This window comes from Oncorhynchus mykiss, chromosome 8 (genome assembly GCF_057628025.1).
Source record: "Oncorhynchus mykiss isolate SJ-2025 chromosome 8, ASM5762802v1, whole genome shotgun sequence".
In the NCBI taxonomy this organism is placed as follows: Eukaryota; Metazoa; Chordata; class Actinopteri; order Salmoniformes; family Salmonidae; genus Oncorhynchus; species Oncorhynchus mykiss.
The window spans coordinates 11410001-11426502 of NC_143029.1; the positions used below are offsets into that span (position 1 = coordinate 11410001).

Here is a 16502-nt window from a genome sequence, read left to right on the forward strand (position 1 = left end):
ATGTAATATTAATGAACGATGGGTTATGTTAGCTAGGTGTTGTAATATTAATGTACGATGGGTTATGTTAGCTAGGTGATGTAATATTAATGTACGATGGGTTATGTTAGCTAGGTGTTGTGATGTAATATTAATGTATGATGGGTTATGTTAGCTAGGTGTTGTAATATTAATGTACGATGGGTTATGTTAGCTAGGTGTTGTGATGTAATATTAATGTACGATGGGTTATGTTAGCTAGGTGATGTAATATTAATGTACGATGGGTTATGTTAGCTAGGTGTTGTGATGTAATATTAATGTACGATGGGTTACGTTAGCTAGGTGATGTAATATTAATGAACGATGGGTTATGTTAGCTAGGTGATGTAATATTAATGTACGATGGGTTATGTTAGCTAGGTGATGTAATATTAATGTACAATGGGTTATGTTAGCTAGGTGATGTAATATTAATGTACGATGGGTTATGTTAGCTAGGTGATGTAATATTAATGAACGATGGGTTATGTTAGCTAGGTGTTGTGATGTAATATTAATGTACGATGGGTTATGTTAGCTAGGTGTTGTGATGTAATATTAATGTAGCAGCTGTATGATGGGCATGTGTATTGGTCATTCAAACACAGATAGACACACACAGACACACACACACACACACACAGGTGTAACAGTATAACTTTACACCGTCCCCTCGCCCATACCCGGGCGCGAACCAGGGACCCTCTACACACATCAACAACAGTCACCCACGAAGCATCGTTACCCATCGCTCCACAAAAGCCACGGCCCTTGCAGAGCAAGGGGAACCACTACTTCAAGGTCTCAGAGCAAGTGACGTCACCGATTGAAACGCCATTTAGCGCGAACACCGCTAACTAGCTAGCCGTTTCACATCCGTTACACAGGCACAGTTGCACACACACACACGCACAGTTGCACACAGACAGACACACACATACACACACAGGCACAGTCGCACACAGACAGACAGACAGACAGACAGACACACACACAGGCACAGTCGCACACAGAGAGAAACACACACACACAGTCACAGTTGCACACAGACACACACACAGTTGCACACAGACACACACACACAGTTGCAGACAGACAGACAGAACAGTATGTCTCGGCGTGACGTCCTTCGTAACCTGTACTGCTCTGTCCCGTCTTTACGGACTAAAAGACGCAGAGAAGTAATGGCTCTGGATATCACCATCTAGATAAGATTATAGTCTCTCACACTATCTTCTCTGTCAGGGGACTGTTGTAACAACCCTCACACCTGCATGTGTGAAGGCAGCAGGAGCTTCAGTCTGGCCCGAGGGGACAGTGGGATGGAGGAGCAGCAGGAGCTTCAGTCTGGCCCGAGGGGACAGTGGGATGGAGGAGCAGCAGGAGCTTCAGTCTGGCCCGAGGGGACAGTGGGAGGGAGAAGCAGCAGGCAGTCATGTTATTTCAGTGGAACATATGGTGATACTCAAGTGTGTCATTTACCTAGGACTACGGTGGACCAGAACACACACACACGCATGCACACGCACACATGTAGGAACGTGCAAAAACGCACAGACACACAGTCACAGCGGGGTGTAACTCAAGCCTGTAATTTATATGGGTCTATGGGTGGTCCTAATATCTTGTGGCACAGCACAGTTTTCTCTCGCATGCATGAACACACACACACACACAGAGAGATTGAGAGTTCAACAAATTTACAGATACGCGTGGGTTTTGTCTTAAGAAAGAAATCACAGGCAGGGACATGATCACACGGAGAGAGACAAACAGAGCCAGAGAGGAAGAGAGAAAGACTACAGATAGAACACAGAAAAGGAGAGAATGAGAGACAGAACATGAAAGAGAGTGATGAAGATAACGCCTCATTTGTTAAGTTCTCCGTATTGAACAGTGCTCTCTGTTACTCTTTCTTGTATGGTCATTAGCAGAGATTACATGATCCCAATTCTAGATCCAACATGGCGGTAATTTGAACTGTTTTTTCTGAATTATAGTCACAATGAACCATGTCGCGTGTCGTAGTTTAATAATGGGTAGTGCTAAAAACAATGACATCATACCTGAATTCCTCCATCTTTATACCATTATAGAAGCTCATCCACAAAGGAATGGTCGAGTGCTGCCAGTGTGTGTAGTGTGTGCATGCATGTGTCTGTGTGTGGGAGCGTGTTTATGAGGATGTGTGGTCCATAATGAGTTGAGTAAACATCTGGCATTCCTGTATTACAGACCGCTCCTGTAATGTGGAGAAATTACAGAGTGTAGGAGGAGTCCGATCACACACACAGATCACAGGCATGACATTACAGGCTCCAGGGGTGTTTACCGACACAAACACACACATCACCGGCATGACTTTACAGTGCTAACTGTAACTAACACTATGGAACATGTCATCTCAAAACCACATTGTTTTCCCACTCACTATAGGAAAAGTAAACTACTGCAGGTGTCCATAGCTAGTTGATGTAAACATCTACTCAAGGCTATGAACATATTTGCCATTCTTTTACAAAGGAATCTATTTTTTTATTTTTTCCCCCTATGTGCTGCTGCGCTCCATTTAAATAGATACTAAAAGTGCACATTAAGCAATACAATGCCTCATGAACGCCATCAGTTTCAACAAAGACTGTTCCGTTCAATGTTATGGCGCAACAGTGCCCCCTAGTGGCAACATGAAGTGTTTCAACATGGTAATTACATGGAAAAACTGCAAGCTCCTCGTAACTTTGTACAGTTAATAACTAAAACACAAAAAGGTCAACGTAGCAGTTTCTTATTTGAATATGATGAGGTAGTGCAGGGCTGGCCAACAATCCTCCTGGAGAGCTATTGGCTTTCACTCTATCATAAAAAAGGAAAAGGAGCATGCCATCCTGTAATTTAAAGCCTACTCAAATTTGATAACATTTTGCATACGACTTGACTTCCTATTTTTGCGTACACAAAAGACATACCAACTAGGACGTACTATGAGAATTTGGACACAGGCCTTCTCTCTGGGCTGGCACACTGTTCCATTGACTGAAGACCAGGCAGGAACTCTGAGACTGTCCTAATATGGGTCTTCCTGTCATCATTAATACTGAAATGGTAATTAGTACAGCTCTCAGTTCCTCAGATCACGTTCAGCGTCCAACTAGCACTAATGCACACTTCACATGACCACAGACTAATTCTCACGCTCAGGTGCTTCGGCTCTGCTACAACTGAAATCAATGCATTATAAAACAGTCAAGTGTTTGTCTAGAAAAATGGGACCTATCAAGTATCTTACAACATCATACATCATGTATTAAAAGGACAAGGGAAACATGTTTAACAGCTTTTTAATTTAGAAATGGATACTTGCAACTGCACATTGATATGCATAAACACTTTTCCAGACATACAATACAAGATACGATGAAGCAAGCAGGTAACCACAGCTATGCAGACGGTTCCACCATCGTCCCTGGGAGATTGACTCCTAAATGTTCCTCTCCACCTCTCACCAGACATCATGTACATGGAGACGGGTGGAAGACCGAGGGCCATCGAGTGTTGAAAGAGCTTAACAGGGATGGCTGAACACTGTTCCTCAGAGGCAGTACTGTCAAGGGCTTTTCATCTCCCAGCCACTTCATCCATCTATTCATGTCACTAATTGCTCATTGAGTGAATAAACGAGATTTGTTTTCCACAACTTTATGTAATGTATTGATTTGACAGTAAAACCAGCACACTGCAGCCGGGGCTGCCCACCCTCTCACTGGAGCTGCCCACCCGCTCACTGGAGCTGCCCACCCTCTCACTGGAGCTGCCCACCCTCTCACTGGAGCTGCCCACCCTCTCACTGGAGCTGCCCACCCGCTCACTGGAGCTGCCCACCCGCTCACTGGAGCTGCCCACCCGCTCACTGGAGCTGCCCACCCTCTCACTGGAGCTGCCCACCCTCTCACTGGGGCTGCCCACCCTCTCACTGGAGCTGCCCACCCTCTCACTGGAGCTGCCCACCCGCTTATTGAACTACCCACCCGCTTATTGAACTGCCCACCCGCTCACTGGAGCTGCCCACCCGCTTATTGAACTGCCCACCCGCTTACTGGGGCTGCCCACCCGCTTATTGAACTACCCACCCGCTTACTGGGGCTGCCCACCCGCTTATTGAACTACCCACCCGCTTATTGAACTACCCACCCGCTTACTGGGGCTGCCCACCCGCTTATTGAACTACCCACCCGCTTATTGAACTACCCACCCGCTTACTGGGGCTGCCCACCCGCTTATTGAACTACCCACCCGCTCACTGGAGCTACCCACCTGCTTACTGGGGCTACCCACCCGCTCACTGGAGCTACCCACCCGCTTATTGAACTACCCACCCTCTTACTGGAGCTACCCACCCGCTTATTGAACTACCCACCCTCTTACTGGAGCTACCCACCCACTTATTGAACTACCCACCCTCTTACTGGAGCTACCCACCCGCTTATTGAACTACCCACCCTCTTACTGGAGCTACCCACCCGCTTATTGAACTACCCACCCTCTTACTGGAGCTACCCACCCGCTTATTGAACTACCCACCCTCTTACTGGAGCTACCCTCCCTCTTATTGAACTACCCACCCTCTTATTGAACTACCCACCCTCTTACTGGAAGTACCCACCCCTGGTTAAGAGGGTTAGGGGGATGTTGACTTGCTCATCTCTGTCTGCACCTCCTTAAGGAAGCGCTCCTCCAGGGCCGTGGTGTCGTACTCTTTCAGCATGTCATACTCCCGCCAGGGCTCCGCCCACTTCTGGGCGTGCTCCAGCTTCTCGGGCGACAGACACAGGTCGAAGCGGATGCCCTGCACGTTGTACTTGGGCCGCTCCCAGCGCTTGGACCACGGCTTAGGACGCATCCGCACTCTGGTCTAGAGGGAAGAGAGATACAGGTCAAACCAATACTGCCCTGTACAGACAGGCCTCGGGTGATGAATCTGTACCAATCATGGCTTTTTTTTGCATGTTTGTTGAAAAATAAAAGGCCACTTCTATGTTATGAGAACTGACTTCAATTGTTAAGTGAAACATACATCTAAATATGAAGTGTCTAAGCATCGCGTTAAACAGAATAAACAACTCATGTTTGATTTGAGCTGACTAACAGCCATATCTGCTGTTCATTCAGAGGTCAATATGATTGATTGATTAATAACTGTGTGTCATGAGAGAGTGGAAGCCAGACACATACTTTATTGACGGGCACGTCCCCGGTGACAGAGTGGGGCACAGGCTTCATGTCCAAGTTCACGGTGCTGTACTCGGGCAGGGCGTCTCTCAGGTACATCAGATTGTTGTCCAGCCTTTTCTCCAGCTTCAGCACCTCCAGCTGCTGCAGCCGTGGGCTATACATTTCATAGCAGATCTCAACTCCTGAGGGAGAGAGAGAGATACACTCAGCCAATAATTATCATGGCCTAGGGCACGTGTCAAATTCCCGTCCTGGAGGGCCGAGAGTCTGCAAGTTTGTACTTGATCGATCAATTAAGCTCATTGATTAGTTAGGAACTCCCCTCACCTGCTTGTCTTAATTGGACACAAATTGAAAGGAAGTAACAACAGCCAGCAGACAGCCCTCCAGGAAGTGTGTGTCACCCCAGGCCTTTAATCAGAGTTCACAGGCACTAAATCAAGTCTGCCCACACCTGGTCCTGGGGTGGCCCTCTGCTGGTTTTCACTACGATCCTAATCTAGAACACCTGACTACACTCAACAAAATGTATCAAACACAACATGCAACAACTTCAAACATTTTACTGAGTTACAGTTCATATGAGGAAATCAGTCAGTGAAATAAATTCATTAGGCCCTAATCTATGGATTTCATATGACTGGGAATACAGATATGCATTTGTTGGTCACAGATACCTTAAAAGGTAGGGCCATGGATCAGAAAACCAGTCAGTATCTGGTGTGACAACCGCTTGCCTCATGCAGACATCTCCTTCACATAGAGTTGATCAGGCTGTTGATTTTGGAATGAAGTCTCACTCTTCAATGGCTGTGCGAACTGGAACATGCTCAATGGGTGACATGTCTGGTGACTATACAGGCCATGGAAGAACTGGGACATTTTCAGCTTCCAGGAATTGTGTACAGATCCTTGTGACATGAGGCTGTGCATTATCATGCTGAAACATGAAATGATGGCGGCAGATGAATGACAACAATGGGCCTCAGGATCTTATCACGGCATCTCTGTGCATTCAAATTGCAATCAATAAAATACAATTGTGTTCGTTGTTCATAGTTTAAGCCTGCCCATACCATAACCCCACCACCACCATGGGGCACTCTGTTCACAACGTTGACTTCAGCAAACTGCTCGCCAACACGACACCATACACACTGTCTGCCATCTGCCTGGTACAGTTGAAACCGGGATTAATCCATGAAGAGCACACTTCTCCAACGTGCCAGTTGTCATCATAGGTGAGCATTTTCCCACTGAAGCCGGTTACAACAGTGAACTGCAGTCAGGTCAAGACCCTGGTGAGGACGAAGAGCACGCAGATGAGTTTCCCTGAGACTGTCTAACAGTTTGTGCAGAAATTCTTTGGTTGTGCAAACCCAGTTTCATCTGTCCGGGTGGCTGGTCTCAGACAATCCCGGAGGTGAAGAAGCCGGATGTGGAGGTCCTGGGCTGGTGTGGTTACACGTGGTCGGTGGTTGTGAGGCTGGTTGGACATACAGCCAAATTCTCTAAAACGACGTTGGAGACAGCTCACGGCAAAGAAATGAACATTACATTTTCTGGCAACAACTCTGGTGGACCTTCCTGCAGTCAGCCCACCAATTGCACACTCCCTCAAAACTTGAGACATCTGCGGCATTGTGTTGTGTGACAAAACTACACGTTTTACAGTGGCCTTTTGTCCCCAGCACAAGGTACACCTGTGTAATGATCATGCTGTTCTTAATATGCCACACCTGTCAGGTGGATGGATTATTTTTGGAAAGGAGAAATGATCACTAACAGGGACAACAAATTTGAGCACAACATTTTAGAGAAATAAGCTTTTTGTGCGTGTGAAACATTTCTGGGAACTCTGAAACATGGGACCAACACTTTACATGATGCGTTTATATACATATAGATATTTTTGTTCAGAATAATTTGCTGCTAACCAGGAGAGAGTGATAGCATGCCTATTTAAAAACATGTTCTTTCTTATTTAATCTCTATTTAACTAGGCAAGTTAGTTAATAACAAATTCTTATTTACAATGAAGGCCTACACCGGCCAAACCCAGATGACGCTGGGCCAATTGTGTGCCGCCCTATACGACTGCCAATCACGTCCGGTTGTGATACAGCCTGGATTCGAACCAGGGTGTCTGTAGTAACGCCTCAAGCACTGAGATGCAGTGCCTTAGACCGCTGCGCTACACGGGAGCCTACCCAGTAGCTCTCCAGGAAGTATTGGCCACCCATGAACTAAACCAATGGAAACTGAGGTTCTACACTTCAGATTGAATAGTGTCACAATGGGTTCTACGTTTCAGATTGAATAGTGTCACAATGGGTTCTACGTTTCAGATTGAATAGTGTCACAATGGGTTCTACGCTTCAGATTGAATAGTCACAACTGATGTTTCAGACTCATCCAACGAAGATATTTATCCAGGAAGCAATATAACCTTCTATGCCACTGATTTAACCTCCAGAAGAGCCTTGGCGGCATAAACACGCACACACTCTCTCTTCACATGAGAACTGTTGTGTACTTCATGACTATCCCCACCTTGGCCGTCGATGATATTCCTAAGGACAAATGTGGCTCCCAGTCCATGGCCACCTCTCTGGATGCAGATGCCCATAAAGCGGTTGGTTTTGCCGCTGGCATGAGGGTCCGCCATGGTCACAGCTAAGACACTCCCTGTAAAACACAACGACTAATTTAAGTCGATCAAAATCAACACATTAATTTGATAACAGCTTTAAAAAGATAAAGGTAATTATCGCTCCTCATAATGTGATGAGATATACAATACAGTGCATTCGGGAAAGTATTCAGACCCCTTACCTTTTTCCACATTTTGTTACGTTACAGCCTTATTCTAAAATGTATTTAAATGTTTTTCCTCAAATCTACACACAATATCCCATAATGACAAAGCGAAAACCGGTATTTAGAATTTTATGTACATTTATAAAAAATAAATTACAGAAATAGCTTAAATACATAACTATTCCAACCCTTTGCTATGAGACTTGAAATTGAGCTCAGGTGCATCCTGTTTCCATCATCCTTGCAATGTTTCTACAACTTGGAGTCCACCTGTGGTAAATTCAATTGATTGGACATGATTTGGAAAGGCACACACCTGTCTATATCAGGTCCCACAGTTGACAGTGCATATCAGAGCAAAAACCAAGCCATAAGGTTGAAGGAATTGTCCGTAGAGCTCTGAGACTGTGTCGAGGCACAGATCTGGGGAAGGGTACCAAAACATTCCTACCGCATTGAAAGTCCCCAAGAACACAGTGGCCTCCATCATTCTTAAATGGAAGAAGTTTGGAACCACCAAGACTCTTCCTAGAGCTGGGCACCCGGCCAAACTGAGCAATCGGGGGAGAAGGGCCTAGGTCAGGGAGGTTACCAAGAACCGGATGGTCATGCTGACAGAGCTCCAGAGTTCCTCTGTGGAGATGGGAGAACCTTCCAGAAGGACAACCATCTCTGCAGCACTCCACCAATCAGGCCTTTATGGTAAAGTGGCGAGACGGAAGCCAAAAGGCACATAAAGACTCTCAGACCATGAGAAACAACATTCTCTGGTCTGATGAAACCAAGATTGAACTCTTTGGTCTGAATGCCAAGCCCCACGTCTGGAGGAAACCTGGCACCATCCCTACAGTGATGCATGGTGGTGGCAGCATCATGCTGTGGGAATGTTTTTCAGTGGCAGAGACTGGGTGACTAGTGAGGATCGAAGGAGAGATGAACGGAGCGAAGTACAGAGAGATCCTTGATGAAAACTTGCTCCAGAGCGCTCAGGACCTCAGACTGGGACAAAGGTTCACTTTCCAAAAGGACAATGACCCTAAGCACACAGCCAAGACAACGCTTCAGGACAAGTCTCTGAATGTCCTTGAGGTGCCCAGCCAGAGCCCGGACTTGAAACCGTTCAAACATCTCTGGAGAGACCTGAAAATAGCTGTGCAGGGACACTCTCCATCCAACCTGACAGTGCTTGAGAGGATCTGCAGAGAATAGGAGAAACTCTCCAATATACAGGTGTGCCAAGCTTGAAGTGTCATACCCAAGAAGACTCAAGGCTGTAATTGCTGCCAAAGGTGCTTCAACAAAGTACTGAGTTAAAGGGTCTGAATACTTATGTAAATGTAATATCAGTTACATATACTTAATACAATTGCAAAGATTTCTAAAAAACAGTTTTTGTTTTGTCAATATGGGGTAGTGTGTGTAGATTGATGAGGGGAACGTAAAAGTGTAGATTGATGAGTGTAACGTAAAAGATATGGGAAAAGTCAAGAGTTCTGAATACTTGTAGTTTTTTTGTTATGGTATACCATATTAGTAACAATTACATTGTAATTGTTCATTGGAGCTGGTGTTTTGTAAATGTCTAGTATAGCAGAGAGAGCGTGCAGTCTTTCTGCAATTTGAAAATTAAACTGAACACACACACACACACACACACGACCTGTATGCAGACTCCTAATTTGCAGAACTCCACCCGTCGAACAGGAGGGTGTAAAGCTCACAACACAACACAGATATTCAGCAGTGCTCTTAGCATTTGGTCTAAGTAATACATTTGCCAATTCAATGGATTTATAAATTGTTGGAAATAAATAAGCAGAAGACAAAGAGACACCATGACCTATTCTAAACTGGGATATCCAAGTTCACCTGACTCTACTGCTCTCACATTTTCACAAGTTAAAGTAAACCGTAATTTGCGAACCCATTAAAGGAGTGACGATGGTGAAACAATGACCTCTAAACATTTCCTTCCTGAGGAGGATCTCTGCTGTCGACCTCTAGTCCTGTGTACACACAGCGTCTGCAAAGTTCGCCTACAACAATTCTGGAAACAGAAGGGAACTCAGGAATGTCCAATGTGCCAGAAAATAATGTCAATGGACGACCCTCCACGTAACCTGTCCACCCCCCCCCCCCTCCCTCCCCCCCCCCCCATGGGCTAGGTCTGTCTTCTGTGCACGGCTCTGCAGCCCATCCCGTGCCCCCTGCCTTGAACCCTGCTTTTAGTGGAACCTGGAACTGCAAGGATTGTGCACCGCTCGGGAGCCATGACCAATGTATAATTGTCCTGCTAATAACAGGGATAATAATATATATGTGAGAATATCCAAGGGGCTTTTATATAATTCTAAATGAATAATGATCGCTTTGTTTTAAAAAAATAACATTTCGGAGATGATTTCGTTTTCAAATAACGTTTAGTTTCTATTTAGGTTTATGTCACCCATTCATCGTCAGACACAGTAGGACCCAATAGCATAATCAGTGCTCTAACTCTAATGTAGGGGATACATTGGCTGTGGCTTGTAGGGGATACATTGGCTGTGGCTTGTAGGGGATAAATTGGCTGTGGCTTGTAGGGGATAAATTGGCTGTGGCTTGTAGGGGATAAATTGGCTGTCGCTTGTAGGGGATACATTGGCTGTGGCTTGTAGGGGATACATTGGCTGTGGCTTGTAGGGGATACATTGGCTGTGGCTTGTAGGGGATACATTGGCTGTGGCTTGTCGGGGATACATTGGCTGTGGCTTGTAGGAGATAGATTGGCTGTGGCTTGTAGGGGATACATTGGCTGTGGCTTGTAGGGGATAAATTGGCTGTCGCTTGTAGGGGATAGATTGGCTGTGGCTTGTAGGGGATACATTGGCTGTGGCTTGTAGAAGATACATTGGCTGTGGCTTGTAGGAGATACATTGGCTGTGGCTTGTAGAAGATACATTGATGATGACTGAACGCAAGTAGCTTTATTGCAACAGAATTGATCACATTTTCAGCATGGTTCGTTGAATGGCGCTCTCAATAGACTGTTCTGTACAGGGCTGGCTAGTAGCTTAGCCCTTTGATCAGGACTCTCAGTTCCATTACATTATACATAAGAGTCATTGGACGAAGGCGTCTTCTGTAGAGGGGAGATTTGTTAAGCTCCCCCGGTGCTCAAATCTCAACATGAACATACGCTGCTTGCGGTACGGTATTGGAAGCGTACGGACCTCAGTGTTCCCACACAGCCATATCTCCATGTTACAAAGCTTGTTTATGGAAAGCAGACGGAGGACAAAAGAGGACCCTCTGTGTTAATTAGCTATCTAGCACGGTCCAAATACCTGCGTGTAAGAGTAACTGGGGAAGAGTAGCAGACATACAGTTTTATCAGATGATGTCACCTGTATGGATCTGTAACTGCTACAGTGTAGTTTAGTAGGATGGAGGCTCTATACCTGTATGGATCTGTAACTGCTACAGTGTAGTTTAGTAGGATGGAGGCTCTATACCTGTATGGATCTGTAACTGCTAGTGTAGTTTAGTAGGATGGAGGATCTATAGCTGTATGGATCTGTAACTGCTAGTGTAGTTTAGTAGGATGGAGGATCTATAGCTGTATGGATCTGTAACTGCTACAGTGTAGTTTAGTAGGATGGAGGATCTATAGCTGTATGGATCTGTAACTGCTACAGTGTAGTTTAGTAGGATGGAGGATCTATAGCTGTATGGATCTGTAACTGCTACAGTGTAGTTTAGTAGGATGGAGGCTCTATAGCTGTATGGATCTGTAACTGCTACAGTGTAGTTTAGTAGGATGGAGGCTCTATACCTGTATGGATCTGTAACTGCTAGTGTAGTTTAGTAGGATGAAGGCTCTATAGCTGTATGGATCTGTAACTGCTACAGTGTAGTTTAGTAGGATGGAGGCTCTATAGCTGTATGGATCTGTAACTTTTACAGTGTAGTTTAGTAGGATGAAGGCTCTATAGCTGTATGGATCTGTAACTGCTACAGTGTAGTTTAGTAGGATGGAGGCTCTATAGCTGTATGGATCTGTAACTGCTACAGTGTAGTTTAGTAGGATGGAGGCTCTATAGCTGTATGGATCTGTAACTGCTACAGTGTAGTTTAGTAGGATGAAGGCTCTATAGCTGTATGGATCTGTAACTGCAAGAGTGTAGTTTAGTAGGATGAAGGCTCTATACCTGTATGGATCTGTAACTGCTACAGTGTAGTTTAGTAGGATGAAGGCTCTATACCTGTATGGATCTGTAACTGCTAGTGTAGTTTAGTAGGATGGAGGCTCTATACCTGTATGGATCTTTAACTGCTACAGTGTAGTTTAGTAGGATGAAGGCTCTATACCTGTATGGATCTGTAACTGCTAGTGTAGTTTAGTAGGATGGAGGCTCTATACCTGTATGGATCTGTAACTGCTACAGTGTAGTTTAGTAGGATGGAGGCTCTATAGCTGTATGGATCTGTAACTGCTACAGTGTAGTTTAGTAGGATGGAGGCTCTATAGCTGTATGGATCTGTAACTGCTAGTGTAGTTTAGTAGGATGGAGGCTCTATACCTGTATGGATCTGTAACTGCTACAGTGTAGTTTAGTAGGATGGAGGCTCTATAGCTGTATGGATCTGTAACTGCTACAGTGTAGTTTAGTAGGATGAAGGCTCTATACCTGTATGGATCTGTAACTGCTAGTGTAGTTTAGTAGGATGGAGGCTCTATAGCTGTATGGATCTGTAACTGCTAGTGTAGTTTAGTAGGATGGAGGCTCTATAGCTGTTTGGATCTGTAACTGCTACAGTGTAGTTTAGTAGGATGGAGGCTCTATACCTGTATGGATCTGTAACTGCTAGTGTAGTTTAGTAGGATGAAGGCTCTATAGCTGTATGGACCTGTAACTGCTAGTGTAGTTTAGTAGGATGAAGGCTCTATACCTGTATGGATCTGTAACTGCTACAGTGTAGTTTAGTAGGATGAAGGCTCTATAGCTGTATGGATCTGTAACTGCTACAGTGTAGTTTAGTAGGATGGAGGCTCTATAGCTGTATGGATCTGTAACTGCTAGTGTAGTTTAGTAGGATGGAGGCTCTATAGCTGTATGGATCTGTAACTGCTACAGTGTAGTTTAGTAGGATGGAGGCGCTATACCTGTATGGATCTGTAACTGCTACAGTGTAGTTTAGTAGGATGGAGGCTCTATACCTGTATGGATCTGTAACTGCTAGTGTAGTTTAGTAGGATGGAGGCTCTATACCTGTATGGATCTGTAACTGCTACAGTGTAGTTTAGTAGGATGGAGGCGCTATACCTGTATGGATCTGTAACTGCTACAGTGTAGTTTAGTAGGATGGAGGCTCTATACCTGTATGGATCTGTAACTGCTAGTGTAGTTTAGTAGGATGAAGGCTCTATAGCTGTATGGATCTGTAACTGCTACAGTGAAGTTTAGTAGGATGAAGGCTCTATAGCTGTATGGATCTGTAACTGCTACAGTGTAGTTTAGTAGGATGAAGGCTCTATACCTGTATGGATCTGTAACTGCTACAGTGTAGTTTAGTAGGATGAAGGCTCTATAGCTGTATGGATCTGTAACTGCTACAGTGTAGTTTAGTAGGATGAAGGCTCTATAGCTGTATGGATCTGTAACTGCTACAGTGTAGTTTAGTAGGATGAAGGCTCTATAGCTGTATGGATCTGTAACTGCTACAGTGTAGTTTAGTAGGATGAAGGCTCTATAGCTGTATGGATCTGTAACTGCTACAGTGTAGTTTAGTAGGATGAAGGCTCTATAGCTGTATGGATCTGTAACTGCTACAGTGTAGTTTAGTAGGATGAAGGCTCTATACCTGTATGGATCTGTAACTGCTACAGTGTAGTTTAGTAGGATGAAGGCTCTATAGCTGTATGCATCTGTAACTGCTACAGTGTAGTTTAGTAGGATGGAGGCTCTATACCTGTATGGATCTGTAACTGCTACAGTGTAGTTTAGTAGGATGAAGGCTCTATAGCTGTATGGATCTGTAACTGCTACAGTGTAGTTTAGTAGGATGAAGGCTCTATAGCTGTATGGATCTGTAACTGCTACAGTGTAGTTTAGTAGGATGAAGGCTCTATAGCTGTATGGATCTGTAACTGCTACAGTGTAGTTTAGTAGGATGGAGGCTCTATACCTGTATGGATCTGTAACTGCTAGTGTAGTTTAGTAGGATGGAGGCTCTATAGCTGTATGGATCTGTAACTGCTAGTGTAGTTTAGTAGGATGGAGGCTCTATACCTGTATGGATCTGTAACTGCTACAGTGTAGTTTAGTAGGATGGAGGCTCTATACCTGTATGGATCTGTAACTGCTACAGTGAAGTTTAGTAGGATGAAGGCTCTATAGCTGTATGGATCTGTAACTGCTACAGTGAAGTTTAGTAGGATGGAGGCTCTATAGCTGTATGGATCTGTAACTGATACAGTGTAGTTTAGTAGGATGGAGGCTCTATACCTGTATGGATCTGTAACTGCTAGTGTAGTTTAGTAGGATGGAGGCTCTATACCTGTATGGATCTGTAACTGCTAGTGTAGTTTAGTAGGATGGAGGCTCTATACCTGTATGGATCTGTAACTGCTACAGTGAAGTTTAGTAGGATGAAGGCTCTATAGCTGTATGGATCTGTAACTGCTACAGTGAAGTTTAGTAGGATGGAGGCTCTATAGCTGTATGGATCTGTAACTGCTACAGTGTAGTTTAGTAGGATGGAGGCTCTATAGTTGAATGGATCTGAAACTGCTACAGAAAGTGCATATTTTTTATTTAAAAGATTGTTTCTTGCAGATGAAAGAGAAAGGGTGTTTGTCTTGAAAGCCGTAACACAAGCGTGGGGATTGTAGTTCACGAGGCAGTTGCGGGCTAAATTAATGGATGAGAACTGTAGGGAGAAGGCAGATTGCCGCCTAGAGTTTGAGAGAGCTAGCTAGTAGCCAAGATGGGATGGTGTGTACTGAAGTCTCATTTATAAACCAACTGTCTCAAAAGGTCTCTTACCAACATAAAACTCCGGAATGTTCAGCACTTTCCTCCTCTGGATCATGTCTTTGCGCTCAATTGCGAACTTCAGTGGGTTTATTCTCTGTCGGGGAGGAATGAATTCTGGACTCAGGAACCTGTATTCAAAAACAGAACCAAAACAGGAATGGAATGATATCATGTTGAATAATTGCTGATAAAACAGGAGGAATTGCAAAAGGAACCTAACTACAAATCACATTGCAGTTTGTGTTATCATGCCAATGTTTGACAATGACAGAAATTGAGTTGGCAAGAACAACTATAGGACCAGGTTAGCATCACATCACCATGTGTTCAGTTTTATGAACACAGCTTGTTAGCTAGAATGCTCTTACTTTCGCAGTGAAGCCTCGGACTGTGTTTTGTCAATTATGACAGGTTTTGGTGGAGGGGTGAATTTTGTTGGCTTGCCACCGTCACTCCCCTCGGCGAGGCGACGCATAGACGTGGACAAGAAACCTAAGGAGGAAACAAAAGACTCAGTCTGTTTATAATATAAACCTTTTAATAGCAATGTCGCACTAGAACAGCAGCTAGCTAGCTAACACCAATGTAATTTTGTTACAAAGTGACTAGCTAGCTGGCTAACGTAGCTAGCAATGTTTAGGGCATTTGGGGCTAAATCTTGCTAAGGAATACCCAACGCATTGCTAGCAACCCTTCGAGATATACTTATTTTATAATTCCATGTGACTTACGTTCATTTTGCTGTTGTATATTCCGTAACAGCTTTATTGAAAACATAACTTTGTCAAGCTTTCTTGTGCAAGCAGCCATATTGGAAGCTGACCTTCGCTGTCCATGTGAATTGTTACGGAAGCCGAAAAGGGATGTGTCTCAAGAGAGACGCGACATGCACATCATCCTTTCATCCACACGATGTCACTAAAGACATAGGCTACATCAAAGAGCCACCGGTAAAAATGACAAGGAGGAGGAGACGGAGGAAGAGGAGGATGGTGGTGTTGAATCATTTCAGCATTTCAATCAGTCATAATAATTTCAGTTGATTCTAATGCCGAAGATATAACCTACTGTGCTTTAGCAATGAGGAGGATCCACTGAAGGAGAGCTTGAACCACTGCCCTGTGGTTACAGTGTGAGTAGCGTGCCCTACACTACCATCTGTGACATAAAAGCCTGGGCCTCTTGGTACAGGCAGTATACCTTGCCATACAGATGCTACACTATTCCCACCCTGCGTCCAAACCCCAATGCGAACCAGGGAACATTTCCAACTAGGTTCTGAGAGATTCCATCAATGTAGCAATTAAAGAGGATCAGCCAGTGCCATGTTTAAACCATGCCTCTTGGCCAGGGTTTCCCAAACCTGGTCCTGTGGACCCCAAGAGGTACACATTTAGTTGTTTTTTTCCCCCC

The 16502-nt window shown here is 44.5% G+C and overlaps 1 protein-coding gene across 1 annotated transcript; it reads right to left on the reverse strand.

Annotated features, from left to right (window-relative positions):
• Nucleotides 1-3343: 3343 nt before the first annotated feature.
• Nucleotides 3344-15956, reverse strand: mrpl19 (mitochondrial ribosomal protein L19). Its single transcript, XM_021611497.3, has 6 exons — nucleotides 15821-15956; nucleotides 15458-15581; nucleotides 15099-15217; nucleotides 7804-7938; nucleotides 5251-5432; nucleotides 3344-4930 (listed from the first exon to the last, which is right to left on the reverse strand). The coding sequence occupies exons 1-6, from the start codon at nucleotides 15897-15899 to the stop codon at nucleotides 4697-4699; spliced, it is 873 nt and encodes a 290-aa protein (XP_021467172.3). The 5' UTR covers nucleotides 15900-15956; the 3' UTR covers nucleotides 3344-4696.
• Between the last annotated feature and the right edge of the window lie 546 nt (nucleotides 15957-16502).